The following is a 17,792-nucleotide window of genomic DNA, read 5'->3' as shown; positions in this document are numbered from 1 at the left end:
TTTGAATATGTGTGGGTTGACAAAAGACATGTTCAAGTTGCAACATGACCGACCGAGATTCGAACCCGGAGTCTCCTATTCGAAAGTAGGCGCTATACCACAAAACCAATGTATCAAACCCGATCGCTTCGCTGTTTTTCTTTTTCCGTTAAATTAAATCTTATTTCTTACTGTTTATGATGCATTCTTCTCACAGCCAATTTCACAATTTTTTGTTTAAAAATATAAATGACGAAAATCGATTTCGCAGAGGACAGTAAAGCTGTCTACACTGTCAAACTAGTTTGACAGTTTGATATGCCAAAATATTGTAGTGATATGTCCAAGTATAGTAGTGATATGATGTCATTGTGTCCATATGGGCACATCACATTTTTTTCACATAAAGTTTGATAGTGTAGACAGAGCTTAAACAAAGAATTGTTTTCGCATACAGCACCTTTAACTATATATTTTGAAATGTGATATTCTCTTTGACTGTCCCTTTAAATAACAATTTAAATTACAACTCACGCGCAGATCAACAGTCTGCTGTCTTCTACTTATTTCTTATAAAATCAGTTTATTCGATAATCCATCTTTATTTACAGTTTGTATATTAGAAAAAAAAAGCTATTTAAGAATTTTACATAATAATTGTAAATTTTAGATTGTATAATAAATGTACAAATTCTACAAAAGCCATTAAATAATACAAAACAAGGAAAGGTATTTATATGTTAAAGAAAAAAAGCACATTATAAATCTTCAATTGCATGTTAAAAATCAAACATCAGATATCCTACGCATATCTGTCATCACCACATGTAAACATGTTGGCCACATGAGGGGATTATGGTATACCTGGATTATGTAAATGAGTGTGTGAATAAATTATGGTATTGTGCTGTGGTAAACTCAATCAAATTTTTTCCCGCCGTGTGCACATACATGATTAAATTATGAGTTATGATGATTTTTTCAATTTGTTAAAATAATACAAATAAAATTATTTTCACATGTGCAAAACTTAGAAATACTTAAATGTTCTGTGAAAGACCTATACCAATAGCTACATGTGAACACTGCACTTGACAAAGATGTCACTAAAGAAATTTGTTTAAATCTGGTTTTCAGTTTTAGTAGAAATAACAGAACTTCTGCTACAGTAGTATGCTAGTTTCATGCAGTGTCTGCGTATGAGGTGCCAAGTGCAAATGTATTATTTATCTACTGTAGTTACTTACATATAATTTTACACTTGGCACCTCATATCTGAGTTGAAGTGATTTTTCAAATGTGAACAATTGATCATCTCAACTTTGTTACAGTCAATGGCAGTACATTTTCAAAATAACCTAATCAAAAATGTTTTACTGTACATATTTTTTCTTATGATGAAAAGAACTGGTTTGATAAACACATCTGAAGTTGTTCACTTAAGCACTATATTAACTTAAGCAAAAAGACTGACAATGCCAGTCATGTTGTCAATATACTGTTTACAGTGTAAACATTTTCAAATCAAAATATGTATCTATGGGTAAAACATATTTAATTTTTCACTTAAGCACTATCTTAACTTAAGCAAAAAGACTGACAATGCCAGCCCTGTTGTCAATAAACTGTTTACAGTCTGAGTGTAAACATTTTCAAATCAAAATATGTATCTATGGGTAAAACGTATCTATATTCCTTCTCCTCCTCCTCCTCCTCCTCCTCATCTTTCATTCCCTGAGAGCCGCCAATCGTTTTGAAAGAACGTCATCTTGCTGCGTTGTTCTTGATGAACTTGCTATTGTATCATTGACCTCTGGCGCTGAAGCTAGGTCACTGATCATGTCCAGTCCATTCTCTTCTGCAACTTGCTGTATGAGTTGATCTACTTGATCTTGTGGGGTGCTTAATGTGGTTGAATTACCAAGAGATCCTTCCAAAACCTAAAACGTTAAAAATATTATTTTAATGAGCATTAAATGTCAATTATTGAAAGAGAAATATACAGCTTAAATACCACTTAAAGCTCAGGTACAGGCATGAATTTTAAATATAATATCTGGTTAATTGTACATAAATCAAATATTTGTAACAGAAATCAAGATGAAAAACCATGAATTTCCCCCAATATGGCCAAATACAAAATTTGGCAAAATTCTGCCAAAAAAAACAGGAAGACTTTTTTTCAGTAGTTAGGTAGTTAACATAATGTAATAACATGTCTGGTGACTCCCTAGAAGGTGAAAAAAGATTGTGGATATACGGTGGATAATTTTTGCTATAGCATGAAAATAAAATTCTGAAGTTGAATAAAACTACCAGAAATGTAAAATTCAAGTTATATTACCTATATTTAGTCATCTGATAACATTTTTTACCACACCGTTTATTTTTCATAGTTTTTTAAAATGCCTCTCTATTTTCAAAATTTGTGTACAAAAGAATAGAGATTTTACTGTGTAATTTGAACTATCCCCCCACTGATAGTGATATGAAAGTGCTAATTTTCAAAAAGCTCCTGTAACACAAATAAAATCCCAAAAATTATGAAACATAGGGGAAACTATAGATCGAAAATTATTGGAATGTATGATCAATAGAAATTGTTTGCCGTATTCACCAATCTCACTTAGGCTAAGGGAAATACTTACCCTTAAAATGTAAGAATTCCCTTAACAAAGGGAAACACTTAAGGGGTATTCACAAATGAGTTAAGGGATTCACTTACCTAAGGAAAACACTTAATGTAAGGGTCAAACTTAAGGGTAAAAATAATAATAAATATTCATGAGTTGTCCCATTGTCCAATCACAGAGGATTTAATTCCCCTATGGTCCAATCACTTTCCTCTCTAAAACTAATTTACATATTTAAAAAAAGAGTAAGGGGTTGGGGGGACGGGGAGGATGAAGAGAAAAGTGTATGGACGATGGCAGTCAAAACAAAAACAAGTAAATGAATATTAAACCTAGACTAATTTGTATGAGGATCAAGAAAAATAGGTCTAGCCTAGATGCTACTAACACACCAACATTCTGTGTAGGCCTAAACCTGTCTGTATTGAGGCATATGCATCCTAGGCTGGTTACTGGGCAGACCAACAGGGGGCCTAGCATCTCTACCTAGCCTAGACTGGGGCCATCTACAAGTAGGCATAGTACTCGCACATACAGAATCGTCAGCACAACCAAGGTACTGAATAGTTAAGGAAACTTTTAAGGGACATCTGAGGTCCCTTAAAAGTTAAGGGGAAAATAGACCAAGTTAAGGGTTTCCCTTAACCTTAAACCCTTTGTGAATACCACTTAAGTGAAACCCTTAATATTTTCTTGATTTAAGGGAAATCCTTAGGATTTAAGGGAAATATCTCACTTAAGTGTGATTGGTGAATACGGCCACTGGCTTTTAAGTGAAAACCTTAAATATTGACTTCAGTTCAATTTCAAATTTATTTAAATAAATACAAATACATTGAAACTTGTATTCCAAGGTTAAAAAACATGATAACAAATAGTTAAACTTAAGTCAAATAGTTGGTATTTAAGTGAAATATCTCAGTCAAGTGTGATTGGTGAATTCAGTAGAGCCAGGGATAGAACCTAGGATCCTGGAAATAGTAAGCATGCATGTTAAGCACCATGCTATCATACCACTATGGTGTTTTCCATTACTAACCTGTGTGTGGACGTCAAGGTCTTCAAACTGCCCTTCAAATTTCTCCATGATTTGAGAAACCTGAAATAAATATAATAGAGTTACAGTAATTTATATTAGCATCTGTCATTAAAGAGTTATCTATCTTAAGCTCTACAATACCAAACTAGTTTGACAAAAAAAAGTGTAATGTGCCCAAATATGGTAGTGATATGACATCATCATGTCCATACATGGGCACATCAAAAGAAAGTAAGAAGTAACAAATAAAAAGTAAGTTTACCTTCTCTAGATTCATTGATGCCATTGCCTTGTCAAGTCCTTTTACTACACTCCCCATATTCTTTGTAACCTGAGAAAAAAAAAAAAACACAATGATTAAAAATGTACTATATTATTATTCACCATTGAATCAGATGCACTGATTGGCTGATTATGTGACCTGTAATGACCTGTTTTGTAACAACTAATTCTTACAAGATATTATGGTTTTTACCTCTTTCATCGCCATAGCTGATTTCACCCTCGATGACACAGCGTCCACCCTTGATGCCATACGCAAGTAGTTCAGCCCTTCATTCTTCTTTCTTATCGCATTTTCTGCATAGATTTTTGCTCCTTCGATATTCTTCTGCTGTATGGCCTAAAATAAATGTAAAAATGAAACTTAAGCATTAAGTAAACAGTTATAGGAAGCATAGATCACATGTACAGAAAATAATACCACATGATACTGACCTTTTTGACCTTTGCTTGTTGCGTTTTTTGTTCTTTTTCTGACTTTTTTGCCAGTCTTTCCAACTGCTTGGTAGCAAACTAGTTTGAGGAAAAAGAATTAAAACAAATTAAGATCATTCTAAAGAAACTGGAAGCATAACATTCAGTAAAAATGTAGTATATAATTAAATGAATTAAAATCATAATACAGTATTTATTTTACCTTTAACTGGAAAAGTGTATCTGAAAAAGGTAAATAGTTACAGTTTAAAAATTAAAATTTGAAATACAATTCTAGGCCTATCTAAAAGGCCTATAATATATAAAATAGATGAAGATTTCATAATTTTATTTTTGTGTTAAACAAATTTTTTTAGCTAGGTTTAATTAGAGGTAGGCTAGGCCTAGCTAGGAGTATTTATTAATTCTTTTGGGAGTTTAGTTAGGCCTAACTAGTAAGACTACAGGGCCTAGCTAGGCCGCCCTACTAAACTAGTTAGGCCTAGTAGTACTATTATAAACTAGGCTACTGTACTTAGGCCTCTCTATACCTACTTCTATTTACACTCTTTGGGCCTGCCTAGCTAGGGTAGGCCTAGCCCTAGGGAGCTAGTAGTGTAGTAGTTCCTACCTACTACACACTGCTGGCTGGTGGTCCCTTCCCTTATTACCATCGCTCTAGCTTAAATATAAGTTAAAAATTACAAAGATAACCTACCTTCCATACTGGGCATATTATTATGTATACGTGTGTTTTATAAAGGGAATCAGGAAACCGGATGACCTGTTTTTGTCTGACTTTTAGTACTCTTTCAAACAATTAATTGTTATTTTTAGAGAATATGTAACGTGTAGTGCGCCCTCACAGTAAGGCAATGTTATAATAGACTAACGTTTACAGTCGTGATAAGTAACTGACAATAATTAAAACGACTGGACCAACATGTGGTGGGTGCGATGTTGTGAAACAGTATAATTTTTTTTCTAATCTAAAGTTGGTTATTGCTTAGTTTTTAGAATTCAGAATGACTACAAAAACAGAACATATGATAGTTGACGCTGCTGGATTTCTGAAAAATGTTAAACTTCAGGTAAATGTGTATAATAAGCCCCTCAGTACCTAAATAGGCTAGGTTAGGCCTACTAACTAGCCTCTACTACTAGCTAGGCCTAGTATATAGGGCCTAGCCTAGCCTACTACGTGTAGTCTAGGTACACATATATATATAAAATTGAAATAAAGAAGGGAAAGCCCAGCGCGATGATGCAGACTCCTGAAGATTATTTTGATTTACCCTAGGCCTAGCCTATCCAAAACTATACATTTTAAAACTCGCACTGTACAACATACAAAGTAAGTTGTATTTTATGTAAAAATGTATCATTAAGAATAAGATACAAACAATCCACAAAATATCACATGCTCATTTTTATTAAATTAGTTTTTAATTTTATTATATATTAAGTTGTTAAATTTCAGGATCTTGCAGACAACATATACACGATTCAGGAAGTTGTGAACGAAATCCGAGATTCTGCAACACGACAACGTCTAGCAGTGCTACCGTATGAGCTTAAATTTAAATCACCATCAACTGAAAGTATCACACATGGTAATGTAAAAATCTGGAAAATATAAAATCCTTTAATTGCTTAGTAGTAAATGTATGTTACAGTTTTATTGATTAGTTCATTGAATAAAATATATTTTTTATTTTAAGTTTCTGATTTTGCTAAAAAGACAGGCGATTGGGGAAGTTTATCAGCGACTGACATCAAAGTGATGGCACTAACATACCAACTCACTAAAGAGAAAGTGGGCTCAGAACATCTTAAGAAAGTACCAGAGAAGAAGGTAGAGAAATGCTAGTGATAAATGCATGTACCTGAAGTGGATTTTAGACTAAACAATTAATATTCCTAAATAAGTCTACTCTAAAAACATCAGTATTGCTAAAGCAGGTTTTTGTAGCAAAGTGAAGGGTGTGGCTTTACCTTGCCTTTTTAAAATTCATTTCCCATAGGGTTTTTTTACCATATTTAATGAGGGTGATCCATCCAGCAATTGCTGATCATTAGGGGACCTCTTAGGTTCACAAGACAAACATATACACAAGATGCTCTACATAAACAAAGTCTTATTACAAGTCTTTGGGAGTGGAGTTGTAAATTTGTCCTTAGAAAAAATCCTGATATGTGACGGGACTTGAAACCAGGACCCTTGGAGTGGTAGCCAAGCATCATAACCAGCAAGCCACAACTCCACTATGTACTTGTTTCTTTCAGATGACAATCACTTGCAGTAAAAAACCTCTACAAAAAGCAACCGATATCGAGGGATTTTATTATCCAGACAAGGTAGTCATTTTATGAACTATTGACTATATTTAGGCAAATTGCCAAGGATAACCATAAGCGAATTCATTCACCTTGGATTGGTAGCCAAGCATCATAACCACCAAGCCACAACTCCACTATATATGTTTGAGGCTATTATTTGGTTTGATTTATTTACAATATTAATATTTTTTTTTCTTTTTCAATTTTAAATGTTAAGACAAATTCAGAGAAAGAAATCATAAGTTCAAATGTTGAAGAATCAGCAGATGAAGTTAAAAACAATCAAGAAACTGAAACTAAATTAAATGAAACTAAAATGGAAGAAGGCGATAATGTTGAAAAAGCAGAACAATTAGAAAATAAAGATGATTTAAGTAAAGATAATTTAATTGATGAGGATCCTGTAAATGATGTTGACATGGATGGGGAAGAGGATGAGGAGATTGGGTGGATAACACCAAGTAATATTAGCCAAGTTAAACAGTACAATGAATCGGAACAGATACCCGCAAGTGGTGTTGGGGTCGGCTGTCTTACAACTGATTTCGCAATGCAGGTATGGTATATCATAGGTTTGTAATTCAGGTTATATGTCCCTGTTCTGAAATACAATGGGAGCAATGCAAATTTTAGTAAACAATTTTATGTTTTTTTCTTAATAGAATGTGTTGATACAGATAGGCCTTTCTGTTGTATCTGTTGATGGCATGCTGATTAAAAGAGCGAAGAGTTACGCTCTGAGGTGTTACTCTTGTTTCAAGTAAGTGCCATCTCCATTTGTCCAAGTGTCTGCTAAAATCTATCATCATCTATCATTTGGTGGGTATTTACGGGATTGATAGATTTTAGCAATCAACTCTCCCAATACCAGACTTTTCTTGAGGTCCAAAAGGTCCCAAATTCCTCTTTACCATTGAAAACACATTCTGAATACAGTACCACCAGCGCAAAGTGTCTAGTGTTGGCTGAGTTGTATTACCATTTAATTTAGCTTCTTCAATAAAAGTAAAAAATAAATATAAATTTTACAGAATTACTAGTAACACACAGAAAGTGTTTTGTCCCAAATGTGGCAATAAGACGATGACAAAAGTGACAGTAACCGTGGATGAAGACGGAACACAGAGGTACCACCTGTCATCCAGGAGGGCCATCAATACACGTGGTCTAAAGGTAAATAAAGTATAACTCCTATACAATTTTAAAAGTGTTGCTAACTGAAGCCGTTTCAACTTCAGTTGAAATATATAACATTACATTAACAAGTTTAATGGTGTGATTCACTGGTCTTTTGTTTGTATTGCAGTATCCACTTCCACTACCAAAAGGAGGAAAGCATGCTATGAACCCCGTACTTTGCGAAGATCAACCAGCGCCGCAAAACAAACCAGCCAAGAAAACACTTGCAAAAATCAACGCGTTTGACCCAGATTTCGTAGCTAGAGGGTCGCCATTCGCGGTTAACGATGTCACAAGTAGAGCAGCTCAGATTGGCATGTCTGGTGCGAGTAGTAATTCAAGACGACGTAATCCAAATGAAGTCAGACGTAAAAAAGGTCGCAAAAAGTAAATGTTGAATATGATTTTAACGCACGAATGTATACACTAATAAAACATGATTTGTGTATGATATTCAGAGTCATTTTTTTTACAATTTTTTGTAAATGTTACTAATAATGTATTGTATTTACAAACCAGATTTAAAATACCAAGCAAAACATTTATTTTCAAAAGAATAATTGTGATCTTGTTTTACAATAAACCATTAATAATTGACACATGTAATTAAAGAAATCACCAGCTAATGTATGCCTTCTTGCAGTACTTTTCACCAAAGATTTTTTTTAAAGAGTATCCTTATATAAATTGTTTTTTATAACCTAATTATACATATGTAAAATTGTCTTATATACAAGGTATTATGTTCCACATACTTGCCTCAATTTGTTTAATCTAGCAACAAAGTACACGAAAGTTCACACATTTAAAATCACTTAAAAAAACGTATTTCAAAAACTGGTTTCGCTGTATTTAAACCTTATTACGGATTCCATGATGATATGCGCGATAAAGTTAAGTATTCACAGACTAACGCGGCATGTCGTGCCAGTACCATAGCCCTACAATATAAACAAATTCATTTTTCCGCTATAAAATAAAAAACGCGAGTTTTAAATGACCTATTTTCAGTACAGTGTAAGATTAAAAATTCAAAATTATCTACAACTGTTCAAGCGAGATTAGGTTTAACTGAGTATCACCATTATCTTCGACTTAATATCATCTTAGTTTGCTATCACTTGTCTGTATCTCATCTCTGTCCAGATAATAATAGTTGTGATGAGTTCATAGCCTGTGGGAATATTGTGTGATAATTTGCAAGAGGTACGTACGCTGCGTTGATCATTTTACCTGTAAAAGAGGAGAACAAATTCAAGTAATACCCTATAGACTGTGGTTTTGTAGAACATAGCTTTACAATATATTCAGTAACAAATAATACGATAAAGCTGTCTACACTATAAAACTATGTGACAAAATAACCATATTTGAGCACATCACACTTTTTTTCTTAAACTAGTTTGATAGTGTAGACAGAGCCTTGATATATGCTTAAATATTGTAGTAATATGACATCTTTATGTTCATATATGGGCACATCACATTGTCACAAAGTGTAAACAGAGCTTGAGATGAAATACGAGTCATCAATGAATTTAAAACATAGCAATAGGCTTACCAGCGAACCATCTACCATGTAATGCACTAACAGCGGCCTGTGCTATGGTAGGTGTAGGACATTTAACGTACACCATGCCTTGGGGTGAGCCTTTATCTACATATACATGTGTACACCCTCCATGTTTATTGCATTCCTCTATAACATCATCACGGATATCGGCGTCCCAATTAGCACCCGATTCACTGCAAAATAAATCATATGGTTCATCGTGAGGGCGTGTGGACTATAGATCATGAGACTGTGTGTTTGAATCCAACTATTTGGATTGCTTGTAAGAAACTAGTTATTCACATTTGCCGTCTCCACCCAGGAGGGTTGCGCCGCTTTATAGCTGCATTACGGGAGTATGTTTCCATACGTGTTTGATCAAAAAATGACTTTGGTAATAATATGCTTAGAGGTTTCACAACATTAGGCGCTTTATAAATCCAAAATATTATTATTGAGGAGTGTAATGGGAAATCTTGTGGCAGCACAACCTCAAACTTGACTATATAAGGTGAGTAAATATTCCGCTATTTTAAAATATACTTACGTATTTGGGTCAAACATATTGGAGAGCATAAAGCATGCCGTGATAGACGACGGAGCAGCGGTGGATGCCTGTTGACTTATGGCAGCGGCATGTTGTTGAGCCTGGGCCTGAGCAGCTGCCAGTGAGGCTTGAAGGTTGACTTGAGTGGGTGCAGCACCTGGAACCACCTGCTGTTGGCCTGGTATCTGTGGTAGGCCTGAGCCTGGCATTTGGGATAGGGGATTGAGGGCGGATGCTGCAGCAGCTGGAATCTGGAATCCAGTACCTGCCAAGAAAAATAATTTATTTATAATTTTTTTTATTTATTTACTGCAAACCGCCTATGGGATTATTGCTAATGTCATGATACTTTACTATAATTACAATAGACTCAATACAGCCATGTAATACGTGGTTATGATCTAATAATCATTTAAAATGATTCTACATACCCTCTGCTAATTTGGCCATAAGTTGTAATCGTCCTGTAGTGGTCATTTCAATGCCAGTGCGATCTAGCTCATCATTGTCCAAGAATGATGATGCCATCTGACCGTCGGTCCTTTCGGTTACATTACCGACTTTCATTGGTCGGCCTGCAAGCTCAAAGCCATTTAACTGCTCCAAAGCTTTCTTAGCATCTTCAGAGTCATGAAACTGGATGGATTTAAACAATTAAAAAAAAAATAATAATCTGCATTTATGGACCATGTTAAACTACATTATGTTTATTTAACCTTGGTTTTGCAATAATTTAGCAAGCAATTGTTTGGGGTAATCATACAAGGTGTTTATTGCAGTGACAGTGACACAAACTAAAATCATTTGTTATTACAGTAAAATCTTTTGACATGATATTTTACTATAATTACAATAGACTCAACACAGCCATGTAGTACTTGGTTATGATCTAATAATCATTAAGTGCATGCTAGGAATGTCAATTTTTTAAGGTGAATATCATTATATATCTTTTTCAAAAATAAAACTCTAAAAATGGTTTTTCTATCGGAGTAAAATTAATAAAATATAAAAGTTGTCCAACTTACAGATATGAAGCCGTATCCTTTGGAACGACCTGTTTCTGTATCCATAATCAACTGGATACTGTCAATCTGGAATAAACAAAAACAGGTTGAGAAATATGCTACTAAAATATCACAAGTGTGAACAGCTGGCTATTTCCACACTAAAGCTCTGTCTACACTATCAAACTTTATGCAATATAAAAATTTGATGTGCCAAAATATGGAAATGATGACATCATATCACTACCATATTGGGGATATCACTACCATATTAGGACATATCACACTTTTTTGTGTGTAAGGCCTCAAAAACCTACATTTTTCCAAGTGAAGTAAACCTCAAGTTCTGTCTACACTATCAAACTTTTTAAACAAAAATGTGTGATGTGCCTATATATGGTCATGATGTCATATCACTATCATATTTGAGCCCATTACATTTGTCCAACTAGTCTGCTATTGTAGACAGGGCTTTAGAGTATCATCAAATCATTCAACTTACATGTCCGAATGGCTCAAATATCCCTCTCAACATCTCCTCTGTGATGTTGAAATGCAGAGAGCCAACATAGAGGCGCATGGGTCCCTGACTACCCTTCTGAAGGGTCAGATTACTGCTGGCTGTTCTGTTCTTCTCTGCTTGTGACACTTGTACTATGATTGGCACTCCTAGCAATTTCTGATTGTTCAATCCAATTGCCTACCAAAATAACAAAAAGGTGTAAAAGTCTCAATATGTTCAATACATGTGTTGTGATGTGTTTTAACTAGCAGCACCTAGAGTTTACATTAAGTATTAATGTTAAAACTAACATTAACTGATTTTCAATTTAGCTCAAAGGTTACCCAATCACATATGCCAATTACCTACTATAATTTAAATGATATAAAAAAATACCATTTGTAAACAATTTTAATGCCACATAATAGATACTCAATTAATGATTAAAACTACAAAATGGCCAATTTAAAGTTTGATTTTATTCTAAAATAAACAGCAAGAGACTACTTACCAATGGAATACACTTTTCATCTTTAAACTCGACGTAAGCAACTCCTTTTGATCTTCTAGAGTTGCGGTCTGAAATTATTCTAACGTCTCTCACCTGCAATACAAACAAAATGATTATTAAAATTTAGCTTAATTTTAAGTTTTAAAACTATCCAGTTTTAACAAAATAAACTGTATTATAATGAATGTTTAATCTTACTTCTCCAACTGCCGAGAAAAATTCTTCTAAATCTCTCGGTCTGATTCTTGCCGAGAGCTGCATGCAAAACACGGTTCTTGCATCTCTTTGTTCTGGCGTCAACTCAGGAGATTTTGGTCTAAATAGAAAAATATTAATAGTTCATTACTATTTAAAATTCTGTTCTTTTTATTTTATATTTTGCTACTGTATATTCGAACTACACTAGTATAATATAATATCAACATCTAATTTAAACTAGGTTTTAATGCTATTGTTAATATAATCTAAGTATTATTCCTCTACTAATTGTTCAGGCCAGGCCTTTGAGATCATACTTAAAGTCAAGTCAAAAACAAGATTGCAAATCTGATATTAATTAACTTGGTTTTTATTTCCTGTACAAGGAGGATGTATATTTTAAGATCTCTGCTATTAATATATTAAACTCTTAAAAAGTCTTTAAAATAATCCTCAGTGTTAAATTGTAATAACCAAAAATAAGACTAACCTTGGTTCAGGTACAACTACTTCTTTCACTCGTTCTTTTGATCTGCTTCGCTTCTCCTTTCGTTCTCGTCTCTCACCTCCTCTATAATTGTCTCTTTCTCTATCACGACCTCTACTTCCTCTGTCGCGTTCTTTATCTCTTCCACCTCTATTTCGTTCACCATCCCTTTCCCATCCTCTACTACGGTCTCGTTCACGTTCTCTATTTCTGTCTCCATCTCTTCTTGACCTGTCGCGGCTTCCGCTACGCCCGTGACGATCTCTCTCTTTCCTGGTGGTAGAGAAATTTACATAAAATACATAATTTCATATATTTTAATTTATTGTATCTATAAACATAAACACACAAATGGGGTATAAAAATGATCAAAATTGTACTACACTTGGGTATGGATGAAGTTACTAAGAGAAATTCAAGTTGAAATAAACTACATACCTTCGTTCTCTATCTTTGCTCTTGCTTCGGTGTCTAAAAATAGTTATAACACAAAAAAAACAATTATTTACTAACACTCCTACTTAATAATATTTATTCAGTAACCAATGAATAACAACAAGGAGTTAAGATCTGTCTACACTATCAAACCAATGAATAACAACAAGGAGTTAAGATCTGTCTACACTATCAAACCAATGATTAACAACAAGGAGTTAAGATCTGTCTACACTATCAAACTTTATGTGACAAAAAAATGTGATATGCGGGCACATCACCACAATACTTTGATTTTGTTTAATAGTGTCGACAGAACTTTAGAATAGGCTAAAGTTCAAACAGATTCTGCATTCGCTCACAGATTGTGTATATACAGATTCTGCACTCGCTCACAGATTGTGTATATACAGATTCTGCATTCTCTCACAGATTGTGTATATACATATTCTCTCAAATCAAGTTACTTATCACATGCAGTTTACATGTTATTTAACGATAGGCAGAAATTTAAGCTTACCGTCTGTCTCGGTCACGGCTTCTACTTCTACTCTTTGATGAATGTCTACAAATTTAGAAAAACAAAAATCATTAAATCAGTTTTTTGATTAATCTAAATAACAAAAAGTAAGGGTTTTCTTTATTTGTAATTACAATGACAAACTGGTGTCAGATTTTTTTTCTTCAAATCTTACCAGGAGATGTATATAAATTCTGCTACATTTTGAATGTATTGAAGATATGCATGGAGGGGAAAACTCCACTTAGTTGAGCAGGGAAGGGGGGTTAGAATTGGCCCAGTTACCTCTCACCTGAGACTGTGCATCACCCACCTTTGTGATCTACGATGACAATCTGCCGCAATCACGGCCACTTATCACATCTTTATTATTAGTCCGCAGGCTGTCACCTAATGACAGTTGACATATATTTTTATTAACTAAAGTTTCTATGATGCTAACACAATTAATATAATACACAACCTACTATAGGGTATTACTGTATATACTGTTACAGATTAGTTTTTGTAGGCCTATACAATATAACAAATAAATGAACTAGCCTAAAACCAGTCACAAATGCTACAATAGCCTTAAAAATAATTGATAATTCACAAACGACGGCTAAATATTTCATAAATGATTGTAGAATATTTATAAAATCATGAAAATAGTTCCAAATAGGCATAAAAAAGTCAAAGGTTAATTTTCATAAATAAGGTTAATTGTGGATCATTGCAAGTAATGCTCTGTTCCATTTATCCTAGAACACAGAATATTTGTATTTTATCCTCCAATCCTTTAATTGTGCAATTTCAAATGACTATTTTAATTCAACAAAGTTTGTTACTTCTCTTAAGCTCTGTCTACATTATCAAACTAGTGTGATGTGTCCAAATATGGTAGTGATATGACATCATCATATATGGGCACATCATGTTTTTTGTAACATAAAGTTTGATAGTGTAGACAGAGCTTTAGTTAGTTATTCAGACAGATTTTTTTTTAAATTAAAAAAAAAGGAAAATAGATAAACTCACCTCCTCCTTGACTCGTCTTTCTTTGAAAGTGCCAGTGACGATGCATCGCCCTAAGATGTCCAAAACAAACAGCAAGGTTGTCAAACAGGGTTGGGAGGAGGAGAAAAGAAGAAAAAAAACACATACAGTGTCAATGACAAAAGCTTATAGCATTGTTCCACTACTTAAATGCCTCACCTTTAACTTTGCTTATAAAATGATGAAAATTTGTATTAAAAAATTACTTGAGGATACAGTTCTTGACAGCTGGGGAAAACAATGTTTATATTTCTTATGAAACAAAGTACAGAAAAATACTAAATTTTTTATCATAATTGCATTCTGCATATTTCACTGCATAATTAGAGGTATGGGAAGAAAGGTTCTGCCAACATAAAATCACACTGGTTTTGTACTATAGTATTTGTTAAGGAAAGACAATTGTCGTTTGTTTCCTTGTCAATGAAAACTGCCACGCCTCTTTAATAAAAATGCTTAATTGTTCAACCTATCACTGTCTTATTGTTTTTCACATTTTCCTTCATACAGCAGAATGTGCTTTTAAGTAGTGCTTCAGTAATGAAATATATATAATGGTTAGGAAATCTGCATATCAAGCAGAAGGTTCAAGGTTCATTCTCACATGTTTCTTCATCTTTATTGTTTTAAATTAATTAATATTCAGTAATAATATCACCAGCTAGTTTAGAATTTGTTCTGTGCCTGTTGATATATATATATGACTACATAACAACTATTGGGCTATGCATTGGAGAAAAAATTGTTAACATAACATATGTATAATCATTGTGAGCATCTACAACTGTCTAAGAGTGAGTGTATAAAGCATTTTAATTCCAGTAAATTTCTTTGAATTGTTGCCAAGTTCAGTTGGAACAGGTAAACCGGTACAGGTACCTAAAAAAAACCCGCCCTTCCCACAAATAGAGCCGCCAGCCGTTATGGTAAGTGTGAAGGATTGGTCCAAGAGTACCATCTTCGATTCTTCCATATCTTGTCTCATACAACCCTACAGCAAGAGGGGATTGGATAACTTTTAGTACGTTTTTTTTAAACAATTATTAAAACATCTTTTTTTGGGTAGCCTAGCAAAGTGGCTAGTTTATGCAACGTATAATTCCATGCCTGTAACGTTTTGGTTCTATATAATAATTACATGCCTGCAACTTTTTGATTAATAAAAACCAAAATTATAATGCATCACAAGAATTCACGAAAATCATAAAATAGAAATTTAACTTAAAGAGTTTATGCAAGGATATTTTATATTACATTCTCTAGATCAGAAAATTAATTTCTCCAGAAATTCAAAATTGGAGAATATTATTATTGATTTATCAATCGAATAGTATTATTTTTTGGTATAAGAGAGACAATGCTGGGAAGAAGTGGATCGGCTTCAAATTGAGCCAAGTTAAATCATTGAAACACAGACGAATAAATTTAACTGTTTTTCAAGAATAGTTATTAAACTATGTTGAACATTGTAAACATTATATTGTTGATCTTTAAACCTTCAAGATGTTTATGACCCAAGGTCAAAGTTCAGCGAGATTATATGTAGGAGCAGAGGTTAACGACCTCATCATTTTCAGCGACCATCACTCAAGTCAATGTGAGTCTATAAGAAATGAAATTGGCAAAAATATCAATAATTGGCTCACTCAAATCACAACCAACTTCACACACACAAAATTCTGCCTAACATAGTAGGCCTGCCTATTGATTAAAACTATTAGCTTTTAACGACCTAAGGACCAATTGCTTTCTAGCTAGCACATCTTTTAACATTAACAAGTCTTTGTTTAACCTCCTAGCATTTTCAACTCAATATTTTGCACCCTAAGCTCTCTTTTACACAAAAAATTGTATTTTATTATTATGCAATAATTATGTATTTAGCCATATGGCATCAGCTAAATGTCAGTGCAATAATTAATACGCTATAAGAGAAAACACTATTATTTTTTAGTGTCGTCGGAAGGTCAATAATTTTAATATTTATTAATTTTATATCATTCATCACAATTAGAATACAAACCACAGAATTACACGCATTTCCTTTATATACTCGTCTCATTCCTACAATAAATTTTAAACAAAAAAGTTTAATTGTTGAATTGAATATCTCCCTATACTTAAATACTTGTTAAAGACAACAATTCATGCGAAAAAAAAACTCACATTTTACATCATTACTTTTTTTTCTGGTTATTCAAATAAAAAAATAAACTTGATAAAAATTTAAGATTCTTTATTTCTAAAAACTATGAAAAAAAAAATATTGATTTACTATGTTGAGGTAGAGCATTATGGATTCCTTGCATGCATGTATTATGTTTTTTTTCGCAGAAAAATTACATTGTAATTTTAGTAGACCCTTCTAAATGAAAGTATTTCTCTAACTCTGTGTAAATTATCTTATCCCGTAATAAATGCTTACATTTTTTTTGTAGGGTGCTTCCAGCATAGCTTCAACATCAATGTCTTCAGCCATCATATTGCTTGTGTAAAGTCTGCAAAAAAAAAAAAAAAAAATTCATTCATTTGATGACGATACTGTACAAAAAGTGAAGTAATGTAATTGAAAAATAGTCAAGCAACAAACAAGCAACAGTATGAGGCCTACTACAAACATGGTGACCGTGAGAAAGATACCAAAGAAAGCCTAAAGTTGCACCCAGTTACAAAAAATCGTACACAGCCCAAAAGAATGCAGCATGACCTGCCGACAAAATTGCATTATCTTGCTTGAAAAATGCTTTTTTGCTGGACGCTACTTAACTTGGGCTCGAGTATAAAACGATCACTAGCAATCTATTAAAAACATAATTTCTACTAAATCAATTCTCTATTTATTGCTTAATATATATACACTTATTCAATCCATAAAAATATAAATTTACCGGTGTATTTCAAACGAGAATTCCAGAAAAAACAGCACAACGTCCTCGACTCGTTTTCCTTGTGTGAAATCGATGAATATGGCGGCTTTTGGTTACGTCACGAATTGGCAGAACAAAGAGTTGCCGAGTTCACTTCCGAATTCTGCCCAATTTATATACGTTCATACAAAAAAAACTTATATTGAAAAAAGAGATTTGTCTTGTTATGTCTTGTATGTGAGGGGAAACTTCTCTGTCCAAT

The 17,792-nt window shown here is 33.4% G+C and overlaps 3 protein-coding genes across 3 annotated transcripts; 1 reads left to right on the top strand and 2 right to left on the bottom strand.

The window, feature by feature from the left end:
• Window positions 1-549: 549 nt before the first annotated feature.
• Window positions 550-5,192, bottom strand: LOC140056095 (charged multivesicular body protein 1a-like). Its single transcript, XM_072101346.1, has 7 exons — window positions 5,066-5,192; window positions 4,571-4,590; window positions 4,369-4,446; window positions 4,127-4,273; window positions 3,914-3,982; window positions 3,652-3,711; window positions 550-1,919 (listed from the first exon to the last, which is right to left on the bottom strand). The coding sequence occupies exons 1-7, from the start codon at window positions 5,079-5,081 to the stop codon at window positions 1,707-1,709; spliced, it is 603 nt and encodes a 200-aa protein (XP_071957447.1). The 5' UTR covers window positions 5,082-5,192; the 3' UTR covers window positions 550-1,706.
• Window positions 5,193-5,288: 96 nt separating this feature from the next.
• Window positions 5,289-8,339, top strand: LOC140056844 (RNA-binding protein NOB1-like). Its single transcript, XM_072102343.1, has 8 exons — window positions 5,289-5,438; window positions 5,828-5,960; window positions 6,069-6,202; window positions 6,634-6,705; window positions 6,905-7,243; window positions 7,350-7,447; window positions 7,719-7,860; window positions 7,994-8,339. The coding sequence occupies exons 1-8, from the start codon at window positions 5,373-5,375 to the stop codon at window positions 8,255-8,257; spliced, it is 1,248 nt and encodes a 415-aa protein (XP_071958444.1). The 5' UTR covers window positions 5,289-5,372; the 3' UTR covers window positions 8,258-8,339.
• Window positions 8,340-8,472: 133 nt separating this feature from the next.
• Window positions 8,473-17,619, bottom strand: LOC140056843 (RNA-binding protein 39-like). The gene is made up of 14 exons (XM_072102342.1): window positions 17,552-17,619; window positions 17,089-17,161; window positions 14,646-14,695; window positions 13,626-13,670; window positions 13,109-13,141; window positions 12,674-12,943; window positions 12,184-12,301; window positions 11,986-12,078; window positions 11,475-11,672; window positions 10,994-11,059; window positions 10,397-10,601; window positions 9,966-10,230; window positions 9,428-9,612; window positions 8,473-9,099 (listed from the first exon to the last, which is right to left on the bottom strand). The coding sequence occupies exons 2-14, from the start codon at window positions 17,143-17,145 to the stop codon at window positions 8,999-9,001; spliced, it is 1,686 nt and encodes a 561-aa protein (XP_071958443.1). The 5' UTR covers window positions 17,146-17,161; window positions 17,552-17,619; the 3' UTR covers window positions 8,473-8,998.
• Between the last annotated feature and the right edge of the window lie 173 nt (window positions 17,620-17,792).

Source organism: Antedon mediterranea, chromosome 8, assembly GCF_964355755.1.
Source record: "Antedon mediterranea chromosome 8, ecAntMedi1.1, whole genome shotgun sequence".
Taxonomy (NCBI): Eukaryota; Metazoa; Echinodermata; class Crinoidea; order Comatulida; family Antedonidae; genus Antedon; species Antedon mediterranea.
The sequence above is the reverse complement of the archived record's forward strand: the minus strand, read 5'-3'. Positions and strand labels throughout refer to the sequence as shown.

Bases quoted from the DNA above. Each gene is read 5' to 3' on its own strand.
- LOC140056095 (XM_072101346.1), bottom strand. The intron at 4,274-4,368 runs GTCAGTATCATG...CATTTATTTTAG, and splicing joins AACAAGCAAAGGTCAAAAAG to GCCATACAGCAGAAGAATAT. The intron at 3,712-3,913 runs GTAAACTTACTT...TATTTATTTCAG, and splicing joins CATCAATGAATCTAGAGAAG to GTTTCTCAAATCATGGAGAA.
- LOC140056844 (XM_072102343.1), top strand. From the start codon at position 5,373: ATGACTACAAAAACAGAACATATGATAGTTGACGCTGCTGGATTTCTG. The intron at 7,244-7,349 runs GTATGGTATATC...TTTTCTTAATAG, and splicing joins CAACTGATTTCGCAATGCAG to AATGTGTTGATACAGATAGG. The intron at 7,861-7,993 runs GTAAATAAAGTA...TTTGTATTGCAG, and splicing joins TCAATACACGTGGTCTAAAG to TATCCACTTCCACTACCAAA.
- LOC140056843 (XM_072102342.1), bottom strand. From the start codon at position 17,145: ATGATGGCTGAAGACATTGATGTTGAAGCTATGCTGGAAGCACCCTAC. The intron at 11,060-11,474 runs GTAAGTTGAATG...TGTTTATTCCAG, and splicing joins TATTTGAGCCATTCGGACAT to ATTGACAGTATCCAGTTGAT. The intron at 9,613-9,965 runs GTAAGTATATTT...TTTATTTTGCAG, and splicing joins AATATGTTTGACCCAAATAC to TGAATCGGGTGCTAATTGGG.